Below are 20,723 nucleotides of genomic sequence, written 5' to 3' on the forward strand. Positions count from 1 at the left end.
TATTCTAACCACGGTCGGAATCAGAAAATAGCTAACGGCACTGAAAGTCGTAAAGATTTTTTTGACTTAACTCCTCAGCAAATCCCTTACGCAAAGGCAAAAGCGTTAGAGCTGAGGGTTATGAGCTGAGAGTTTGCATCGCCTTCTTTCGTTCACTCACTCCCTCCGCCTCGTCTCCAATTTTAATTTTTATTCGCTCGAGTTTGACTGCTGGGATTAGAACATAGGTAAGAGCATACGTTTCCTACTAACTGATATCATTTTTCACTCAGCCTTGTCCGCTTCGAATCCGTTTTATTTCTCGGTTGATGTATTTCTCTCAAATTACTGATTGTTAGCGAGATTAGAGAGAAATTTACTGTACTTGCAGCGAGTAAATAACGTGCGAGTTCTTTATTTTACAAGTTGCATTTAATGAGCCATTCTTGGGCGCAAGAAGTTTCTCGAAAACTTAACAAATACAGCAACGAATCCCTGAAAAGATCAAAGCACCGTGTCAAGCCTTAACCCATGTCTCCTACGTCATTTTCACTTGTTTCCTTTCAAAACCCGTCATGGCAGAAAACCACAGTGGGCTATTTTTAAACTTTCATTTTCAATTGAAATTCGGCGCTTGTCACGGTACTTTTGTTTGTGTCTGTAAGAATATGCTAAAGTTGACGAGTTGCTATTATTACATAAACCACTTGTTTGAAACAATTTTATCACTTATTGCTTCAAAGTGCGGTATTTAGTAAGAACAGTGAAGTCTGCGGAGGTTTTTAGTCGGAAAATTAATAGAGTGATAAATAGATTGATTTTCACACATTTATTGTGGAGGCTCGCGGCTTGCAAACACTCGCCACATCAGGACAAGTTTAAAAGTTGAGTTACGTGATATCACTCAAGAAGAATTTAAACAGTAACCAAGAACGTGAAGATGGTGCCCACCTATTCCCAGCCATGATTGTTGTCTTTTTTGTCTCGACTATTTGGTTGATGAGTTGATTAAAAAAACAGAACAGTACACATGCAGAAATGCTTCACAGAACTTGCTGAAGGAATCTAACCGAAGTTAACCCTTGAATTCAAACACGGTTTTCAAAACCGCCGAATGTGAAGTAAAAATTATGCGAAAGTTGGGTCAACTTTGCGAATTACTACTTGTTTAAACGGTCTGGCTTTGACGTCTGATTACGTCCCAAGAGTAACAACCGGAAGACGTAAAGCCGTCAGTTTTAAAGGTGTCCGCCGTAATTAAATGTGAGTTCTTTCACGTAATTTCCACTGTGGCTTGGCCATAGATTTGCGAAAAGAACGCGTAATGAATTCTGTACAGCTAATGAAGGAGGTGTCTGCCGACAACAACCCACTCTTTTCTCTTGCTGTGCTTTAATCATTTCACTCTTTGCCACACACCTCCGGCCTTTTATGATTTCATTTCCTAATTTCTTCAAAGGGGAGTTCATTTTGCGCCGTGCCTTTTCTGTAAAAGCCAAACAAAGTGTGTGTAGACCATTGCAAAATTACAAACCTTCTTCTCGTCATGAACCGTGTGCGGGTAATAAACTTAACAACGTGTTCGCAAACAACCTAAGAGTTTGCAATAACATTTATCTTGTCAGTATACGTAATAGCAGTCATATTGTTTCGGTCGAGAATAGCGGTTTTGTGTTCCCGACTTATCATCACTGCTGTCCAGACAAAGATGACAATAAGTTCTCTCTGAAGAAATAGTTTCTGTAAGCACACACTTGGTACATATTCAGTAAGGTTCAGAAACACGACACGAAAATTAATATTCTGCAAAGTTTGTTCCACTTTGAACCTCCCTAGTTCGTCTTCTCTAAACACCGCTTAATGATCTTAACACGATCATTAGTAAAAATGCGACACCCTTTTACAATTGAATGAGGAAAGCTAATTGCACAAAGAAGTCCGCACTCTTGAGGAAATATCAGACAAAAATATTTCACTTGCAACAGCTCCTTACAATTTTATCAGGCCGAATATCGTCGGCGTGTAATTGCGGGGAAGATCTACCCGAAGTCAAATTAATTTGAGTGTGAACTTTAGATACAAATTATCAGTGTTGACATTAAACAAGCGTAAGTGCTTTAAATATACAAACAAACTGATCAAAGCTCTCTATTGTTTGCATGAAGCTTTAGTATAATGGCTTTCAAATAAAAAGACCTCATTCAGTATCAATTACAAACGTTCCTTAACGTACTTAACATCGTTTTATCGAGACGGCTCGTCAATGGGAACACTGGAGTCCGGCAAAAGAGAGCTTTCGACTAAAATTTTGAGCGGTCGATTTTCTACACTATATCTTCGTGCGCAACTTAGAGAAGTTTGCTCTTGCATGAATAATAGCACTTAAGGGCTTGTTGTTAACTTCAAGAGAGCCGCCCTTAATTGAACTCAAGTTATAGTCTCTTAACCAATCAGCAATCTGTTATGCTCGTACTGTCTTAACCGCTATTGTGAAGTAATTTTAATACCTCAAACTCACATACCAATCGCCTGAGAAATGAAATATATAGTTCCTACAACACAGACGACAGTTTTAATCGCTTGAACCAGCGAAGCACACAGATTTGTTATAACGCACGTCAGGACTGTGTTGGTAAAGTTACTCACAATGCCGACGCTAAATATTTGGTTTTTTACTTTAGCCCTGTTTACATTTCCGCTACTTTCGACATCTCACTGGTGGTAAGTTCTTCTTGAAAACTTTAACGCTGAGAAGATTATACGAAATCTTGTTACTAATTCTCGATTAGCGTGCGAATTAGTTGGGTAGTGTTGACAATTATTCACCTCGTGAATGAGAAACAGTTGCACTAACTGATATTTTTATTTGTTGTAAATTCTCACCAGGTTCATGTCCCAAGTGTATGCACTGGGAGCCAAAGTCATGTGTAATAACATCGCCGGTTTGGTAACGTACCAAAGACAACTTTGTCAAGAAAACCCCGATGTTATGGTAAGCATTGGAAAAGGGGCTAAACTCGGAGTCGTAGAGTGTCAGCAACAGTTTAAAGACCAGAGATGGAATTGTTCAACGGTGGCGCGAGACGTCAGCGTTTTTGGGAAAGTGATGAGAAGAGGTAAATCTTCGTCTGTGAAAAAAGTCCGTCTTTTACTGAACTTTTACGGGTTTAAGATAATTACGGAAATTTTTTTGTTGATCATTAATTCCAGAGTAATTCGATGGCAATTAATGATTGAAAAAGTCAAACGAAATATTCTTCAATTGATCAAAACGGTGTGGTACTTAGACACAACACCATTTCAAGAGCTCATCAAAGTTCTTACACTATATCAGACAATCTGTAATCTCACCGCTCAGAGACAACCGCTGTGTAGATGATAACCCTTCTTCATGTTTTTGCCGCATCAGTGCCGATTCACTAAATAGGTGCCTGATTTATTTATTTATTTATTTTTTTGAACAGCGAGTCGGGAAAGCGCGTTTGTCTACGCCGTTTCATCAGCCGGTGTTGTACACGAAGTAACGCGCGCATGTAGTCGAGGTGAATTGAGCGATTGTACCTGTGATTCGAATCGCAAAGGAAGAAGTCGGAAGGGCTTCGAATGGGGAGGATGCAGCGACAACGTCGCCTACGGTCTGAGGTTTGCCAAGCTGTTTGTGGATTCCCGAGAACAAGAGCGAGACGCACGCGCTAAGATGAATCTTCACAACAACTTTGTCGGAAGACGGGTCAGTAAACCTGCTAATTTCTCTGCTTTTTTATCAGCCTATTACAACCAAAACCAATAGCCACAAAACAGTGCCTCAAATTTAATAGACTGTTATAAATGTTTTCGTTTAAAATGTACTTGGGTGATAACCTTAACACAAGTTTTAAAAGCTCTGTTTATTTGTGTTTTGGCCCGTTCCTTAATTCAATATGAATTCTTCAAATTCATTCATTTCCAAAGTGTGTTATGACGAACAATACTCTGGGATAAGAATTTGCTTTCAAACGTAATCTTGTGATAATCGTGGGTGTTTACGAGAAAAGGTACGGCCTCGTAAAATTGTCCGTATATTTTTACATTGACGCAATCGAACACTTTTTTTTAAATTTTATCTTGAGTCATACTTGTTTTTGGAAACTCAGTCAGAACTACTCAGCACTTTTCGCAGTTGTGTTTAGCCATTACCTTGTCCAACATTGCTTAACGCAGACCATCCTTGAATTTTGCTTGTTTGTACGCAAACAATCAAAACAGAAAAATTTGGTAGCTTATCTCAATCATTTCGATCGCAGGCCTATTTTAGTAATCCACGCAACATCGTCACTTCCTAAAAGAGTGTGTTTCCTTTTTACGGACGCATGTTTAGTTCTGCTTGGGAGAGCAAAGTAACCCTTTTTTGAAAATTAACGTTATGAGCGCAGGAAGCGAAATCTAAAGTTCAACGAAAAGCATGTGAAGTACTTTGGCAACGTGATTGAAAGGAATGTTTACAGCACGAAAACTTTCTAAGTTTGTTTGCTGAAAATTTCGCTTGTGATTTCGCTTCCGCGACGCGAAAATTTCCAAAGTGTTATACACAATCTCCGAGCCTTAACAACGCCTTTTAGATGGCTACATGGTATACAGTTGTATGCAGTTGTAATGTTAAGATAAGACAATAAGTTACTCTACAAAAGTGTATCTTTGAAACTTACTCATGAGTATTCTTAGCTTTTATTTAACGGGAGACTGAAAAACAATTCGTTGATACTCAAACCTTTTCCGCAATTTTGTGGAACGTTCCAAGTCAGACTTTCAAGTACCTTTGTCAAATTCAAATGCAAGAATTTTATGCTAAAAATTTCTTTGTGGTCTAATCGATCAAAACAGGCGAATATCAAGGGAAAAAAAGTCACGAATGCGCATATTTCTTTTAAGGTAAATCACGAAACATTTCTGAGGGCAGTTAAGGTAATTAAAGGGCAAAGGGTCATGAATTGAAATATAGCAAACTCGTGGGAAATTTCATTCAAAGTACGCTCGCGAAGTGTCTCTTAAATCTATCTCAATCGATTAAATACATCGATAAGCTTGGATATAGATATTTTCCTAAAGTAGGGCGAAGCCTAACTATCGCATGTAGTTGCGGTTAAGGTTTGCAAACTGTCTTTTTTTGTTTTCGCTTCCTGTGTTCTTGAGTAGAAATCTTTGAGTGGAATAAACCGCAAACAATTTCCTTAATAATACTGATATTGATACTGTTTGTAATCAAATGCCTTCACGTTTTCTGGAGGCGATCAATGGACTCTCTGTATTGCAATCAGTATACAGTTTATTTGTTTGTTTATTCTTGTGTTTGATCAGAAGATTCGGACGGAATGTCTTTCCAATATCGCCGACTTTCCGGATTTCTTTCATTTTCAGGAATTTTTAAAATGTTAGTAAAAAAAAAACAACGGATTTTTCAATCAATGTGATTATACTTTCGGAGGGGGAACAAACATGATTTTCAGCAGGGGAAGGCTACTTCAGCGTCTCATTCACATTAAGGAGCATAACTAGATGTTTTTTTCACAGCCTGTTCCTTCATCATATCATGAAGAGATCACATGTACAATAGCAACCCGCACCCTACGCCCCTTTTTTTTAAACTCTCTTATGACTGTTTCCACTAAAAGTTTGCTATTTCTTGTTCATAAGCCAGCTAGAGGATATTTTCTTTAAACCCTTTAAACGCTAACATCAGTATGCAAATTCTCCGTACTGTTCTCTATACATTTTTTAAGAACTGACAGGGAGAATTTGTTAAACAATCAAGAGTTTCTTTAGTTGTTGATCGTTTCCTTTATTCTCATGACCTTAATGTTTGATTCAGGGTTGATATTGTAGGAAGAAATTAGATGTCAGTCACCCTTAGGGGTCATAGGGTAAAATGATGAATATTACAAATTGAAAATGCGTCAAGTCTTGATATTTCCTTTGTTTTGCACCCTGATAAGTATATTCTCGTGATTAGTGATATATCATCGTGTCTGCCCTTCGTGATTGCGGTGCACAATTCAAGTTATTTAATGGCTCATTATCGAGAAACTTTTTTTTGTTTTGGCAACTGAAACATTTAGAAAATATTGATAACTTGTTTCTTTAATGGATCGTTATGATATTGTAGATACGATGTCGTGGAAGTCAAAATTAGTCTGATAATGAAATCCAAATTTTTGTGAAGGTAATATTTTGAAGAATTCAGTCTAAGGTTATTGCACGTCTGGTCAAATAAAGCTCATAAGAGTGGCCAGTAGCTACTCTCTCTCTACAGTAATACTGTTGAATCATTCATTAAGAACAAGAGAATAAAGGAAGTGGTCGCCAAACCTACTAAGATAGAAGTGTTAAACGAATTCTCCTTGTCAGGATTAAGAGAAATGTCTGGAGAAGAGTATGGATGGTGTGAATACGTTATGGTGTAGAGTCAGTAAAGGGACAACCGTTTTGGAAAGCTTGGTATAAATGACAATGAAACTTTATTTACTCGTGAACCTTTTTTGGGGTCAAAATGAGATTTTTTCCTGCAAATATGGATTATCAAAAAAAATATTTCCCTAGTTCTTTACCGAGTTCAAAACTTACCATCTCTCTTATTTCTATCTACAAACATGACGCTATCGACATTGCTGATCCTAGCAGTATGACGCGTGTCATATAAACTTCGTAATAGACCTCGCTCACCTTGGAGTGTCTGTGGCTCAGTGGTTAGAGCATTGAGGATGGAGTTGGAAGGTCTGAGGTTCGATTCTTCATGGAATAAACCCTAAGCAATTTTTCCTTTGTCCTATGCTCGTGACAAGACGAAAAAAAACATCTCTCTCTATGGATCATCATGTTTTCGAAGACGCTCGGAAAAAGTCTACAGCGAATTGATAACTACCGAAAACGTCTCGAAGAGTTCTTCCAATTTTAATTGTTGTTAAAAATAGGAAATACTGCAAAGTACTTTTCATAGGAAAAAAAGTTTTGATTTTTGTCCTTTGCATTAAGAGGAGTAAATCTCTCTTTCAGGCCGTTAAAATGCACACCATTTTGGATTGCAAATGTCATGGAGTATCAGGCTCATGTCAAGTGAAAACTTGCTGGAAAACTATGGCGCCTTTCAGTGTGGTGGGAAGTTATCTTAGAGACAGATACCAGAAAGGCATCTTGGTTACAGTTGATCAAAGCGGAAATGAACTGGTCGTGGCAGAAGGTACTTATCCTGCTAAGCCTTCACGTGATAACCTCGTGTTCTTGGAGGAGTCCCCGGATTATTGTGTCCCAAACTCCAACACGGGCTCGCTGGGAACCACGGGAAGAGTGTGCAACAAGACCTCGCCGGGTCATGGGAGCTGTGGGGTTCTGTGCTGCGGGCGCGGATTCAACACGATTCAAGTAGAGGAGGAGTACAAATGCGCTTGCAAGTTTCACTGGTGTTGTTACGTGAAGTGCAATATTTGTCGGAGAACTGTTGACAAGCATGTGTGTAAATCGCCCGAGGAAGATTCTTCTCGGCACAACAGCTCCGGTCGCCAAGTGTCGGCGCTGGCAAACTCAGAGAGCAGAGATCAAAATAGGCCAAATAATCAGTCCAGGAAAAGAGCTCAAAGAAGAAAGGCCAGGAAGAACAAGAAAAGAGGGGCATCAATCAACAGCCTCGACAGCGATCACAGAGATAACAAAAGCTTATGATAATTGCTTCCAGCCTCCGCAGACAGATGGCGCAGAAAATATGAAATAATTTGAGTACAAACTATCGGTCAGTATTCGTCAAGTTCATGCACGATTATGCTCTGCCACGATAAACCCCAAATAAGTTTTTCCTTTGTGGAATCACCGAAGAGTAAGGTAACAATACTAAACATTCTTAATTACAAAATCAAAGCTCGAAATCAAATTGCCACTAAAAACTAAATGAAAATAAATTTATTTTAAAGAATGAAAAAATCCAGATTGGACCAATTAGTATTCCTTATGTTATAAGGAGTTGTATATATTATATACAGTGTGTTCTCGTAAGTACAAGATGACATCCAAACCACGATTCTTAGTTTGCAAATCACTCTTTATAATATTAAAAAGATTCGTCAATTATATTGACTCAACTTTGAAAGAGTACCTGATTGTTAGAAAAACATAGAATCTCGCGACGACTGCCACCACAACAACTGCCAGACACTGGTTCTCATGCGTCAGTTTCTCACCCTCGCTGCTGGTCACTTGTATTGACATATAGTTCTAATTGGCTAATTGTTATATCTCGTGATTTGATTGGTTGGTGTAATTGCTTACGTAGGACATTCAATTGAATCTCTCTAATAGAAAAAAAAATTGTGTTGAGACTTGACTTGAAAGCCTTTAGACATCTAAGACCAGTGTGGCTTTGAAAAAAAATCCTCTAAGTAAAAAAGGAGCAGGAAAAATAGAGCACACGCACAAACTACATTACTTTGGACGGAAAATGCTCGATAGCGATTTTCATTCGAATTTTGGAAATCGGGATCACAATTGTATAGGGAGAGTACAAGATTAATTATAGCGATGTAAATTAGCTAATGTTATTTCTTTTGATTTTTTTGGTTAATTATTATAATAATTATTAATGTTAATATATATATTCAGACTAAGAGCTAGTACTTGTTAGTTCGCTTTTGCACAAGTGCTTTCAAGTACAACAGTAGTTATGTTAAGAATGGTACCGCGAATAAAGTTTATGACTTCTATATACGTTTGAAACGTGTTGTATGACTAGTTATATCCATTTTGAAATCACTGGTGATCCCTGTAATCTGATTGGCTCTCATTGGTGCGAGTTAATCACGAATCGCACAATTTTTCTGCTCTTAATCACATCTTTTTCCCAGCCAACGAGAAAGCTCTACTAAAATACAACAGTCAATCGATTGTTTAAAGAAACCAATCAAATTAAAGGAAAAAGGGAAAAAAAATTACAACTTTATATAAACTAGCTCACCTTGCATCACCGAAACATTTGTACAGGTTAAAAAAATCCTGTATCTGAGGGACTCAATTTTACGATTTCAAAATGGATTTAATGGAGTGATAATTGAACTTCGTGTCGTGCAGTTTTGGTCTGAAATCATACTTGTGATTTCAAATCAAACTCATGCTGCGCATTCGTTTGATTTTGAAATCAAGCATACAATTTTGGACCAAATTGCACTCCACTCAGTTCAATTACCGTAATGTATTCTGCCTGATTTAATCTGTAGTACGCGCATTATTCTGACTGATTTAATCTGTAGTAAGCGCATTCTTGGCTAGTAGAGAAGAGGTTAGACGGGGTAACGGAAATTGGCATTACATGTTATTTCGCTTACCTCGCTCAAGTCATGCGCTTCGACACCCACTGTGGTCAATACGTGCTTTTTTGTTTCTCTGCTTCCTTTAATTAATGTGTTTCCTATGCCGAACGAATCGCCATACCAAAAAAAAAACCACACCGGAGACAGAGAAATACACTCATGAGGTGAACTGACTCACCGCCGCACCTAAATTAAACGCCGGATTCGTATAGACGCCTGGGCAAGACTACTAATTTAGAAATTAATCCTCCAGTGGTTGATCAGGGTCCAAACTTATATTTGCGCCCTCGATAACAAATCACTAATCTCTACTGAATGGCACCGCTGCAACGCAGTGGTGCTTTTGGGGTTGGGGGTCGGGGGGTCGGAAGGTTAGAGCATTTGTTTTGGGGGGTGAACAGAGAGGGATCAGACGTAGCCAAACGATTATAGCTGGGGACACTACAGAAAATTGACTGCTTATGAGGGGAATCCTTAAAATACTATTGTGGCACAAACAAAATGGGTGGTAAATAGGAGATATTGACCTAAAAAATTAACAGAAAAAAACGGCAGTCCGCCTATAGACACCACGCTCCTTGAACACTCGCCTCGCATAACGGCCGGGTTACTCGGGCCAAGTTGGAAGAAAACGTTAGCGTTGCATTTAATAATGGAGAAAACACTCCGCTTTTCAAAGTATTGCGGGCTCAATCAAGCCTTCAAGGACATGAGGTTTGATCAGGTAAATATTCGAACTCGAAACACGACTTAGAAAGGCGGCCTGGTGAATGTATTTGCGTAATGACCAAGAGACACAAACTCAACTCGTAAGTGTAAGCATTTTCTATTTTAACCATCACCAAATCTCGACAGGAGGTGCTCAAAAAGGGCGTTAATGCGTAAATTAAACAGCTGGTTGTGATGAGCAAAAAACCTTTGGGAGATATTTTACTACAATGTGAGTGAAATCAAAATATTGTGAAACAGTCAGGCTAGCTGTTATCACACAGAACACTTTCTTACCATTGTATTCAGTTATAAGAAATAACTATTTCGTAGACGACAGGATCAAAGGTGTTGAAAGAAAGCTAACCAACCTTATTAAGTAATTTCATCAAATTGATGTGAACATGTTGGCGCGCCAATAGGAGGAAAAGAATTGTAGAATGCGCTTAGCTTAGCAGAAGGCAACACGGAGTTTTTACTAGTCCTTTATATAATTTTTTATTATTTGTATCTTCTCATCACCCAACCACTCCGTGCTACAGTTCTGATCGAATAAACAACAATATACTCAATTCTTTTGATCAAACATCTAATCTTTTTCTGTAAACCAAAGTGATTTGAGAGAGAGAGAAAAGAGAGGATTAATAAGTTATTTATCGGCTTGAGGTAGCGACCGACGTCTTTGCTTAAAAATACTGCCCAGCCGGAAAAACGAGATATAATGACGAAAATTGGCGATGATGGTAGGAATGTACCGTGGGCAGAGATAGGAAAATACGGACCGCGCTAAGAACCAATCAGATTGCAGGGTTCGTCACCGTGCTCTCTGAGAAAAAATATTAACTTTTTATCAACCAAGCGCGAGGGCCGTACTAGGGAATTCTGGCTTGAGGACCGGGATGTGGCACGAGCAAGCAAGGTTATTAATTGGATTATAATATAGGACTCCTAACAAACTCACCGGAAACACACGGCTTACGACCGTTTCCATGGAAGTGGTCGTATGGTAGGATTCCGACTGAGTAAGCACCAATCAGGACGTTCGCCTTTACCTCAAGCCAACCTTGCCATATGATAGTTGCTGTTTGTTGGAAACTGTACGATACGTTAATTATTCTCAATTTGATCGACATTTATGAGAGATTTCGTTTATTTATACATAACTGAGCAAACCTGTATGCAGCGCGTGTTTGTCGTCCCATATATGGCACTGTTCCACGTGCTTACTACGGGACGGTGAGTATTTTTCCTTCTAATAAGCCGAGAATTGCGAGTGGGAGTCAACCGAAGCGTAATAGCAAAATTGTTGGATCAAGCGAATAAATCGTGAGTTTTTAAGGAAGCGTGGTACAGCTTTTTCACGTTTTCGACATGTTAAGACAATATTGTTGAGAAATAAGACGGCCAGCTGATGCTTTTTTTCAATATTTATTTGGTTTAAATGAGTTGATACCACCGCTCTTTAACCCAGACAAAATTATTCTCCAAATATTCGGTATATCGCAGGTACTTTAGACCGCTTTTTTGCCATAAACGACAATTTTTGTATCTGCTTCGAAGCTATCTTTCGTAAAGGAAAGATTCGTCAACTGATTTGAATGCACCTTTGACAAATTAATTAAACCTGTAAATGGAATTTCGAGAACTATTCTTTCAGTTTCAAATGTTACGGATTGATAGCTTCATTAGGTAAATCGTTCTTGTTATAATTAATGTTGTATTTTCATCTTACAGTCTGAAATAAAATCTCTCAACATTATCGAGGCGCGAAAAATAAATGGCGGCGTATTAAAGAGACAGAAAAAGATCGGCTTACAAAACAGGAAAATCTCAATTAAACCGCTGATCAAAGACAGGAAGCGATGGATAGCTTGCATTTTTAGGCAAATGCGGGTAGCGTGCTCCCCCTCTGGCGCGCGATTAACCATTTGCACTTGCCTCGCGATTGCCTAGAGGGGCTTCTGAAATATGCAAAGAATGACATGCCTGTTCTGCAAACTAGCATTTGCAAACCCTCGTTTCCGCCCTTCGTGCCACTGGGCACAATGGGCATTGAGTCAGTGTCTTCTAGAAGCCGTAGGTTATGCCTGAACGAATTGACGCGACACATATATTATGGTCGTTATAGTGGCGACAGTTATTTTTGATGTTCAATTAATTGACCACACGCAGAGTCCGACACATTTTTTTTCGTTTCTCGCAGGAAGGCTCGAGATACATTGAAGATGACATCAGTACCAAGGGCTTGTCTTTTCACTTTTGCTCTGCTTTCATTTCCAGTTCTTACGACATCTCATTGGTGGTGGGTTTTCTTTTAGAACAACCGTCTAGTCGGCAAGAAGTTGAAATGAATCGGATTGTTTTGCACTTAAGTGCAAACGGCAATGAAGTCATTCAACTGTTTCACTGTTCAGATCAGATAACGTACCGCCGAGGCCGCGAACTAACGCGTTTGTTTGCTTTTTATAGGTTTATGTCTCGAGTGTTCTCTTTGGGCGCGAAAATCATGTGTAATCTAGACATGTCAGGCTCGTATTTGCTCAGTTATCATCAGAAACTATGCCGCGAGAATCCTGATGTGATAATTAACATCGGGAAAGGTGCAAAGCTTGGTATAGAAGAATGCCAGGAACAGATGGAGAACGAAAGATGGAATTGTTCTACTGTAGAACAGGACACCAGCGTTTTCGGAAAGGTCATGCAAAAAGGTTAGTGAACTAATTTCTTGAAACGGTTTATGTGTGTTCATTTAATTGGTCTTAACGAGGATAGTGGTATTAACAGTATAGAATAGTAGTGTTAACGACTTAAGTGCAATGTACTTTAAAATCAAACACGATTATCACGATAGAGTGTCAAGATCTTTCTGTTGTTTGCTGGCATCTCAATGTAAACAGATCACGAGCTTCCTCCTATAGGGTAAACCTTGCATATAATTCCTTAAATCTCTTCGAATTACATCCAGTCTCAATTGATAAAAGTATTTTCTTGTTTATCTGACATCGACCGACAATATCGAAAATTAATTCCCACTTTTAATGGCAGTATATCATTGCTCTTGACAGCAAGTCGAGAGAAAGCTTTTGTCCACGCGATAACTTCAGCCGCAGTTGTGCATCAAGTAACTCGAGCATGTCGTCGCGGCGAACTGAGAAATTGTTCTTGCGAAAAGAAAACTGACGGTAGAAGTAACGAGGAATTCAATTGGGGAGGATGCAGTGACAACATTGCTTACGGTGTAAGGACTGCAAAGCTGTTTGTGGACTCTTTCGAAAAAGAGACAGATGCGAAGGCAATGATGAATTTGCACAACAATTTGGTCGGGCGAAGGGTAAGTTAAACTGTTCAAGTGTGCTGTTTTTAAATAGTTTCCCCTTACAATTCGTAGCTTCACCAGGTTTCATCCTTAACTTTATTCTGACTTCATAGGTATTTATATTTTGATATGAACGTTTCCTGTTGTTAATGAAGTGTTCAAGTGCTGTGCTGGCGGTAACTTTAAGAAAACGCAACTGACCAGGTCATGATTAGTGTAGTCTTGCATTTGATTGGTTGAGATTTAAAGTCTTTAACGTCAGTTTATTGTCCAGTGTAGACAGTCATTTGGTTTCCGCATTCAGCTGATTCGCGACCGCGCATAACGTACCATTGAAGTTTTGAGTCGAATTTCAAAGAAAACCGTTAGAGACCAGTCACTTGATATATCGCCTGGGGAGCGGGGAAACTCCGATGATTTTAGTAGTGTAATGATAAAATTTACCTTATCCCCCTCTAAGGCTCTTCGTTAATTAATTTTATGATTCCCCCTGACTGGTAGTTAATTGGCAGTCAATTTTACAGTCCCCCCCTTTGTACTCTGTTGACAACGACTGATCCTCACCCCGTTCCCCCTGAAATCGTGTAATCTCACCCCAAAATCCTTCACCTCCTCCTCTCTTCCGGAAATAAATAATGACTGGTCCGCAAATCCTTATTTTTATGGACTTTTGATATTAATCTTGTTTCTTACAGGCTGTAAAACGCCACATGGTAATAAAGTGCAAATGTCACGGCATTTCCGACTCCTGTGAATACAGGACATGCTGGAGAACGATGGCTCCGTTTAGCGTAGTGGGCAACGTTCTCAAACAAAAACATCAAAAAGCGTTTATGGTAACTGTTAATCAAAAGAGCAACGAACTCCTATCGGCAAGAGATGACTTTCAACTAAAACCATCACGAGACGATCTCGTGTTTTTGGAGAAGTTCCCGGATTATTGTGTTCGCAACCCAGGCACCGGCTCACTTGGCACCACGGGAAGAATTTGTAACCAGAACGTGCCAGAGGATTATGGGAGCTGTGATGTTCTGTGTTGTGGGCGTGGGTACAACACGATTCAAGTCGTAGAGGAATACAAATGCGATTGTACAGTTCAGTGGTGTTGCCAAGTTAACTGCAAAACTTGCAGAAGAATCGTTGACATGCACTTGTGTAAACCACCCGAACAAACGAACTTTGAGAAAAGCATCTCGCACAATTAGCTTCCTATAAGGAAAGACTGATGCAATAATGTACCTTAACACTAAGGTGTTTAAATTAAGCTGAGTCAAACCAAACGCCATAGTTCATTTTTGCAACGATATAAAACTTGTTTAGACAGAAGAAAACTTTCAGTAGAATGAGAAAACGAAAAAACTTAATTGAAAGTGGCCGCGTATGAAAGGAAACAAACATATTTATCGATGTAGAACATTTCAAAGCGAATTTCGACCGTGTGTTGTCAAACCAAAACCAAGTTATTCAAAAGGGCCAATCAGAACAAAGGAAAACATCTCAAGAAGCCAATGAAAACTAAAGGTAAAAACAAGGAACCTCCTGAAGCACGGGAAAACGCCGCGACTGGTTTAAGCTTTGAATCTGATCAGTGTCTGATTGGTTTAGAAAGAAGCGCGAGTTTCTGGACTGGTAACAAAGCAAAAACAGAAAAATCGAAGCAATCCCGGATTATTTTTAATACTCAAATGAAAATTGATCCGAGCGGGAATTTCAAATAACAAAGTCAAGTATACGTTCGTTTAAGAAACCATAAAGTCATACTCTGTAAATAAAATCATTTGTTGCTCTTTCTGAGTTTAATACTTAAAAGGCTCTTAAATCAAAACAACAGGTCCTCCACTTCGCTCTGTTATTTGAATAGCGAAGAACTAAAAGTGAATAAAATTTAAAGATTGAGTACACCATTTGTCTGTGTTTGTCTGGAATCATTTTGCCATGTCCGTTCGGCCATTATCTTCAGAGGCTCTCAAAGATTTGAATCTTAGAGTTTGGAAAATGAGCGAGAAGTAGACACGGAAAGCATACGTCTTGCTCTCTCACGCCTATCGTGATCAAGTTCAAGGTAACGGAGCTTTTTAATTTATTGGGAGACAGTGATGCTATGGCAATTAGTGTCAGAATTTTGAGTTATTGCTGATTTCACTGGGAATGACAGCACCAACAATTATCGTCTTGAATGTCGTAATCATTTAACCTCTTTGTGTAACCTTCTTTGATAGAATTCTTAAGGCAGACGACAACACGGAATGAAAACAAAATATACAAGCTTCTAGAACGGCAATTATTTTGTTGACAAATTTAACTGAGCAGAAGCTCATGGCATGCGGGCAAAGAAATTACATTTTTGAGAAATTCTGTGGTTACGGATTTCGCCAAACGTCGCAACTATTTTAAGTCTTATAATAATTAAGCATAATTTGTAAGTTTACAGTTTGATCGGAAATACCATTTTTAATAGCTTTATCTAAGCACCAAACATAGCGTGAGAGGTCGTCTACAGAGACAAAGAAACATTAGCAAACGTAGTTGTGACCATGACAGCATGATATTGGATATTCGGAGACGTCAAAGAAATTCTAAAAATTCAAAGCCCTTGAATTTAAAAAACACTTCACTCAAATGGAATTCAGTTTTGTTACTGATCATTTAGCCCCTAAGAAAATAAGGCAACGCTCATTTCCGTTTATGTTCGCTTTTTTCTGGGTGAATGCAACACCTTGAGCGACAATGGACGCAATTCGGTTGGAAGTGCAAGCTTGCTCAAGGACGAACAATTTCCGAATCGTTCAGTCGCTTAAAACAATGTCCTCTGGTCACTTCTTATCACTCTGATCATTTCTATCATTTTTCTACAACCACTTAAAAACACTTAAGATTTAAGTGTTACCAGCTGGTTTGAATGAAGCTGTGTTTCTGAGGAAAGAAAGAAGCCGAGAAATGGAAAGTTTTAAACTACCTCGTACATAACAAAAACCATTGTTGTCTGCTCAGTAAAAATAGCCTTTTAAAAAACACCACTAACAATCAATCGCACAATCGATTTTAAGGCGGCTTCCATAGTTAAGAACATAAACACACCACTTAAGAAAAAAACAAGAGAGTGTCATCTTTTTAAAAAAGAGATGACAAATCGCACTTTCAAGGAATGTCTCGGTACTTAGTCCTAATGTAGAATCGATATCACTATCCTAAAAGCTATTACAACTATTAACATTTTCTGAGAAACAAAATCATCACAGTACCATTTCCAAATCCAACTCGCCCGCTAAAATAAAAGTTTAAGAGATGGTGCGTCCGAGAACACTTCGCGAGGGAGTTTTCGTTGATATGCCTCAGCGGTTTGACACTGTTGACGAATGCTGCTTCTAAATTTAGCGACATTCATTCGTCGTAAATTGCAGCGTTGAACCATTCAGAGCAGAAGTGTGAGGTGGGCAAACGAACAGAAATAAAGCAAAGGAGAGCCAAATATGAGGAGAATCTTGACGATTGTGGTTTTCAATCTTCTCCTGGGTTTATTCCCGATGAGAACAGCTTCACGTTGGTGGTAGAAGATTTTTTTTTCATTGACTTTCTCCTGTACAGATTGAAATTCCCGGACATAAACACAAAATATCAGCTTCAACAAGGTAGTAGTTGTGGTAAAAAACACAGATCTTCAGATTGTTTAATTGCTTGTTCTTTCAATAAAGGTTCATTTCACAAGTGTTCCAGCTTGGTTCCAAGGCCATCTGTAACCATGCAGCTGGTCTCCCTAACTTCGAACTGTGCCGTAAGAACCCTAATGTTTTGATAAGCATTGGGAAAGGCGCCAAGCTAGGAATTGAAGAATGCCAACAGCAGATGAAGAACGAGAGGTGGAATTGCTCCACGGTACCTCGGGATTTCAGTGTGTTTGGAAAAGTCTTGAAGATAGGTACGTATATAAAATAAACACATTCGCGATTGGTTTGAGAGAGAGTTGGTACATGGGAGAGTCAATAAAATTCTTGCATGTGATGGAGAAGCGGAGAGTCATCGAACATGAAACGTTTTGAGTTAAACAGTTAAAATTGTTGTCAGTAAACGTTTTGCAAACCAAGGCAAAATTTAATCCAAGTAATTCAAGAGTTCATTTGCTGGGAATCATAGAGCAAATAGTTTTATTTTGTGATCTCTGACAATGACATAGTTTTAAACAAGACCATCGACGGCTGACGAAATTTTTCGGCTTAAAAACTGTTATGTTATCGGCATTTGTATACTATTGCACGTTCGCTATTGATTCTGAATTCCTCTGCGCATGGTATCTGCTCGCTGTAGATTCACCATCAACTTTGGCTTGTATGAAAATCAAACACAAATTTTAACTAAGACAACGGAGGAGGAAAATATTGACAAAAAACGCGTTCTTTACTGTAGGATTAGAAAGTTGCTAAGCTTCGAAGGACCTTTTCGTTTAGACTCTTTTCTTTCAAAAATCCTTAACCAAAACATAGATAAATAAAAAAATTTATAAAATAAGTGACAATTTTGGCAAAGATTCCCTGATCAATTTCTGCCGACAGGCCCTTAAAAGACGGCTTTTCGCTCTCCGTAATGATGTAACAGTTCCTCTTTATGATATTTTTTTCTTCCTTTATGCAGCAAGCCGTGAAACTGCCTTCGTGTATGCGATTACCTCGGCTGGAGTTGTACACGCGGTAGCTCAAGGCTGCATCCGCGGTGACCTGAAAAACTGCTTTTGCAACCAAACACAACTAAGAGGAAACCGAGAAGATTTTGTGTGGTCTGGATGTTACGATCACATCGCTCATGGTATCGAAGTTGCCAAGCTTTTTGTGGATTCTGATGAACAGCAAAACGATGCTCGGGCAAAAATGAATCTTCACAACAATATGGTCGGAAGAACGGTGAGTCCTGAAATAATAAATAAACAAACGCCCACGTGTTTTCAAGCCTTTTTCTATTTTCTCACAAATTGATGTTGTAAAGGATTGATGGAAATATATGTTTTCATACTCCATGCACTATCCTCGCGTCCGACAGAGGTTTTCAGCCCTCGGTAAACTAAACCGCGCCGTCCAATTATCAGTTGTGGCTTGCACGGAGCATAATCCCTAGTAAGTGGGCAGTAAGTCTCTTTCTGCGAGAACTGAGCGCTTCTCACGTGGGTAACAGGCTTCTATGAGTAAATTCTGAGTTTTAAGATTAGCTTTCCCACCAGAAGAAAAAAAAAACTAACACAGAGTGCGATCTGGTGAACAAGTTAAAACATTGACCACAGTTTTCTATAATCTGTAACCTTATTGATCGTAGAAATGACGTCAACAATGTCCAAAACTAAAGTAAAAACCAATTGCACTTTGGTCACATGTGTTTTCCCGCGCATCAGACAGTTAGCTGTTTTCTTTTTACTTTGAATCCTCATTGGCTTTTTGGGATATCTCTTTTGTACTGGCCCTAGCATAATTGTGATTATTCTGGTTTTAGTTTTAAGACGCTTAATCGAAAGGCACTCCTTTCTTTTCCTAGCTCAGAGTTGATTTTCTATCCCAGCAAACTATAATTTCGACATTTCATTTTACTCTAAAACGGTAATTCTCCGTGATGCAAACAATCTCTCATTAACATGAATAGGTTGTTAAAAACTGAAAAATTTTCTTCTTCCTCTTAAGTAGATGGATTTTTTAAGAATCGTAATACAGTCGAACTAAGTGGTACGGTAATAAGTGATCACTCTGTATATAGCGGTCGGTTGTCAAAGTTTCGAAAATTTTTCCCTTTAATCTCTGTTATTTTTACCTCTATTAAGCAGCCGTGGTCTCCCTTCACTGAGTCCCAACAGCCTGTTGTCAGTTGTCATGGTCAGTTAACGCGGAACCGATCAAATAAAACTAGGATCCACGTAAAATTTAGTCCTCATTTATCTCTCGATTTAATATTGGTAGTATTAGTAAACAAGTTTTTGTACATTGAGTGGTTAATTTTTAGCATAAATTGGCGTTTTTTATCTTTTCTTTATAATACTCTATTCTGTGGAATTTGTTTTAAGACATTCCAAGACCGTTACAGGTTTGACTGTACAATTTTTGCAGGTCGTAAAAAATCGCACAGTCGTGAACTGTTTGTGCCATGGTCCTTCTGTATCATGTGTCATGCAGACCTGCTACAGAAGTTTGGCTCCTTTCAGCGCCGTGAGTCGCCATCTTCGCGGAAAATATGACAATGGCGTTCTTGTGATTGTTGATCAGAAGGGGGAGAAATTCGTGGTGGCTAATGAGACTAAGGACAAGTCTTGGCGTGACAGCCTCGTGTTCTTTCAAAAGTCTCCGGATTACTGCGTCCCGAACCCCGACTTAGGCTGGCCAGGAACCACGGGAAGGGTGTGTTACAACGGGAACACGACCACAGCCGCGGGTAACGGGACATGTGAGACATTGTGCTGTGGGCGCGGGTTCAACACGATCCAAGTCGAGGAGGATTACAAGTGCAATTGCAATTTTGTCTGGTGTTGTGATGTGAAGTGCAGCACGTGTAAAGGAACTGTTGAAAAAAACTTCTGTAAATCGCCCGAGGAGTATATTTCTGAAGGAAACAGTAAGCTCGAGAAAGACGCCGAAACGGCGGGTAAACAATCGCGAAAAAGGAAGAACAAGGAACAAAGTGTTTTACCTCGCTCTGACAACAACAATCGAGAAGTGAAGAAGATCAAAGGTTAATTCCTCCCATTGAACTGGAGAAGACTGACAAATGGATGACAACAATGAAGTCGGTGAAAAAGCACAATAGACAGAGAATTCTATGTAGTTGTAAAGTAGGCGAGTTTGAGCAAGTGCTGTATGTACTCTAAAGTCATTGTGTCATCGAAAACAGTAACCTTTCTTTGCTTTTCAATAGAGACTTTGGAGGTTAACAGTTTGGCATAAGAAGCTCGACACTATACCCTGCATTCAGTTAGGCATTGTAAATAAAAACACAGTTTTCCATATATATGTTTAAACTTTTTTTCGTAGCCTTTTGCATGGAGATCACGGAAGAAATAGCTACGAACTCTTTGCAAAGCTTTTAAAATATTAAAATATCGACTAAATAATTCATTAACTCATTTCCGTCAAATTACAACAACAACAAAAATTTGAATTCAACGTTGTTCGCGCCAGCTTTGGTGTAACCGGTCGGTACCATTTCCAGAATAAATCTTTCATGACAGTCAACGCACTTCAATCTTGATTCAGTCATTGCCAGAATGGATAGCGCAGAAATCATCACTTATCTGTCTATATGCCTTACCCTCCCCACCCCCACGTCTATGGATTTATCCATGCGCAAACTGAAATAAAATCGTTCTAACGGCAAGCTGACTGTTCTGCTGGTTAAACTGCTCCATCAGTGGTTAGACACTTATAAAGGGGTCA

General features: G+C 39.0%; 3 protein-coding genes across 6 annotated transcripts; all 3 read left to right on the forward strand.

Annotated features, from left to right (window-relative positions):
* The first annotated feature begins 2,182 nt into the window (after positions 1–2,182).
* On the forward strand, positions 2,183–8,699 carry LOC113677907 (protein Wnt-2b-A). The gene is made up of 4 exons (XM_027194766.2): positions 2,183–2,700; positions 2,866–3,095; positions 3,444–3,709; positions 7,006–8,699. The coding sequence occupies exons 1-4, from the start codon at positions 2,627–2,629 to the stop codon at positions 7,666–7,668; spliced, it is 1,233 nt and encodes a 410-aa protein (XP_027050567.2). The 5' UTR covers positions 2,183–2,626; the 3' UTR covers positions 7,669–8,699.
* A 3,417-nt stretch (positions 8,700–12,116) lies between these two features.
* LOC113677861 (protein Wnt-2b) lies at positions 12,117–15,227 on the forward strand. Of its 2 annotated transcripts, none has more exons than XM_089191045.1 (4): positions 12,117–12,312; positions 12,480–12,718; positions 13,056–13,341; positions 14,022–15,227. In XM_089191045.1, exons 2-4 carry the CDS (start codon positions 12,633–12,635, stop codon positions 14,529–14,531), a joined length of 882 nt encoding a protein of 293 aa, XP_089047171.1. In that variant the 5' UTR covers positions 12,117–12,312; positions 12,480–12,632; the 3' UTR covers positions 14,532–15,227. The 2 variants fall into 2 exon arrangements, with proteins under 2 accessions (XP_089047171.1, XP_027050502.2); XM_027194701.2 differs by having other exon boundaries at positions 13,076–13,341.
* A 1,292-nt stretch (positions 15,228–16,519) lies between these two features.
* Positions 16,520–20,296, forward strand: LOC113677883 (protein Wnt-2b-A). 3 transcript variants are annotated; one of them, XM_027194738.2, is made up of 4 exons: positions 16,520–16,873; positions 17,019–17,242; positions 17,953–18,218; positions 19,404–20,296. In XM_027194738.2, exons 1-4 carry the CDS (start codon positions 16,797–16,799, stop codon positions 20,025–20,027), a joined length of 1,191 nt encoding a protein of 396 aa, XP_027050539.2. In that variant the 5' UTR covers positions 16,520–16,796; the 3' UTR covers positions 20,028–20,296. The 3 variants fall into 3 exon arrangements, with proteins under 3 accessions (XP_027050539.2, XP_089047172.1, XP_089047173.1); XM_089191046.1 differs by having other exon boundaries at positions 16,524–16,955; XM_089191047.1 differs by having other exon boundaries at positions 16,524–16,756.
* The last annotated feature ends 427 nt before the right edge of the window (positions 20,297–20,723 follow it).

This window comes from Pocillopora damicornis, chromosome 13, assembly GCF_964200805.1.
Source record: "Pocillopora damicornis chromosome 13, jaPocDami1.2, whole genome shotgun sequence".
Taxonomy (NCBI): Eukaryota; Metazoa; Cnidaria; class Anthozoa; order Scleractinia; family Pocilloporidae; genus Pocillopora; species Pocillopora damicornis.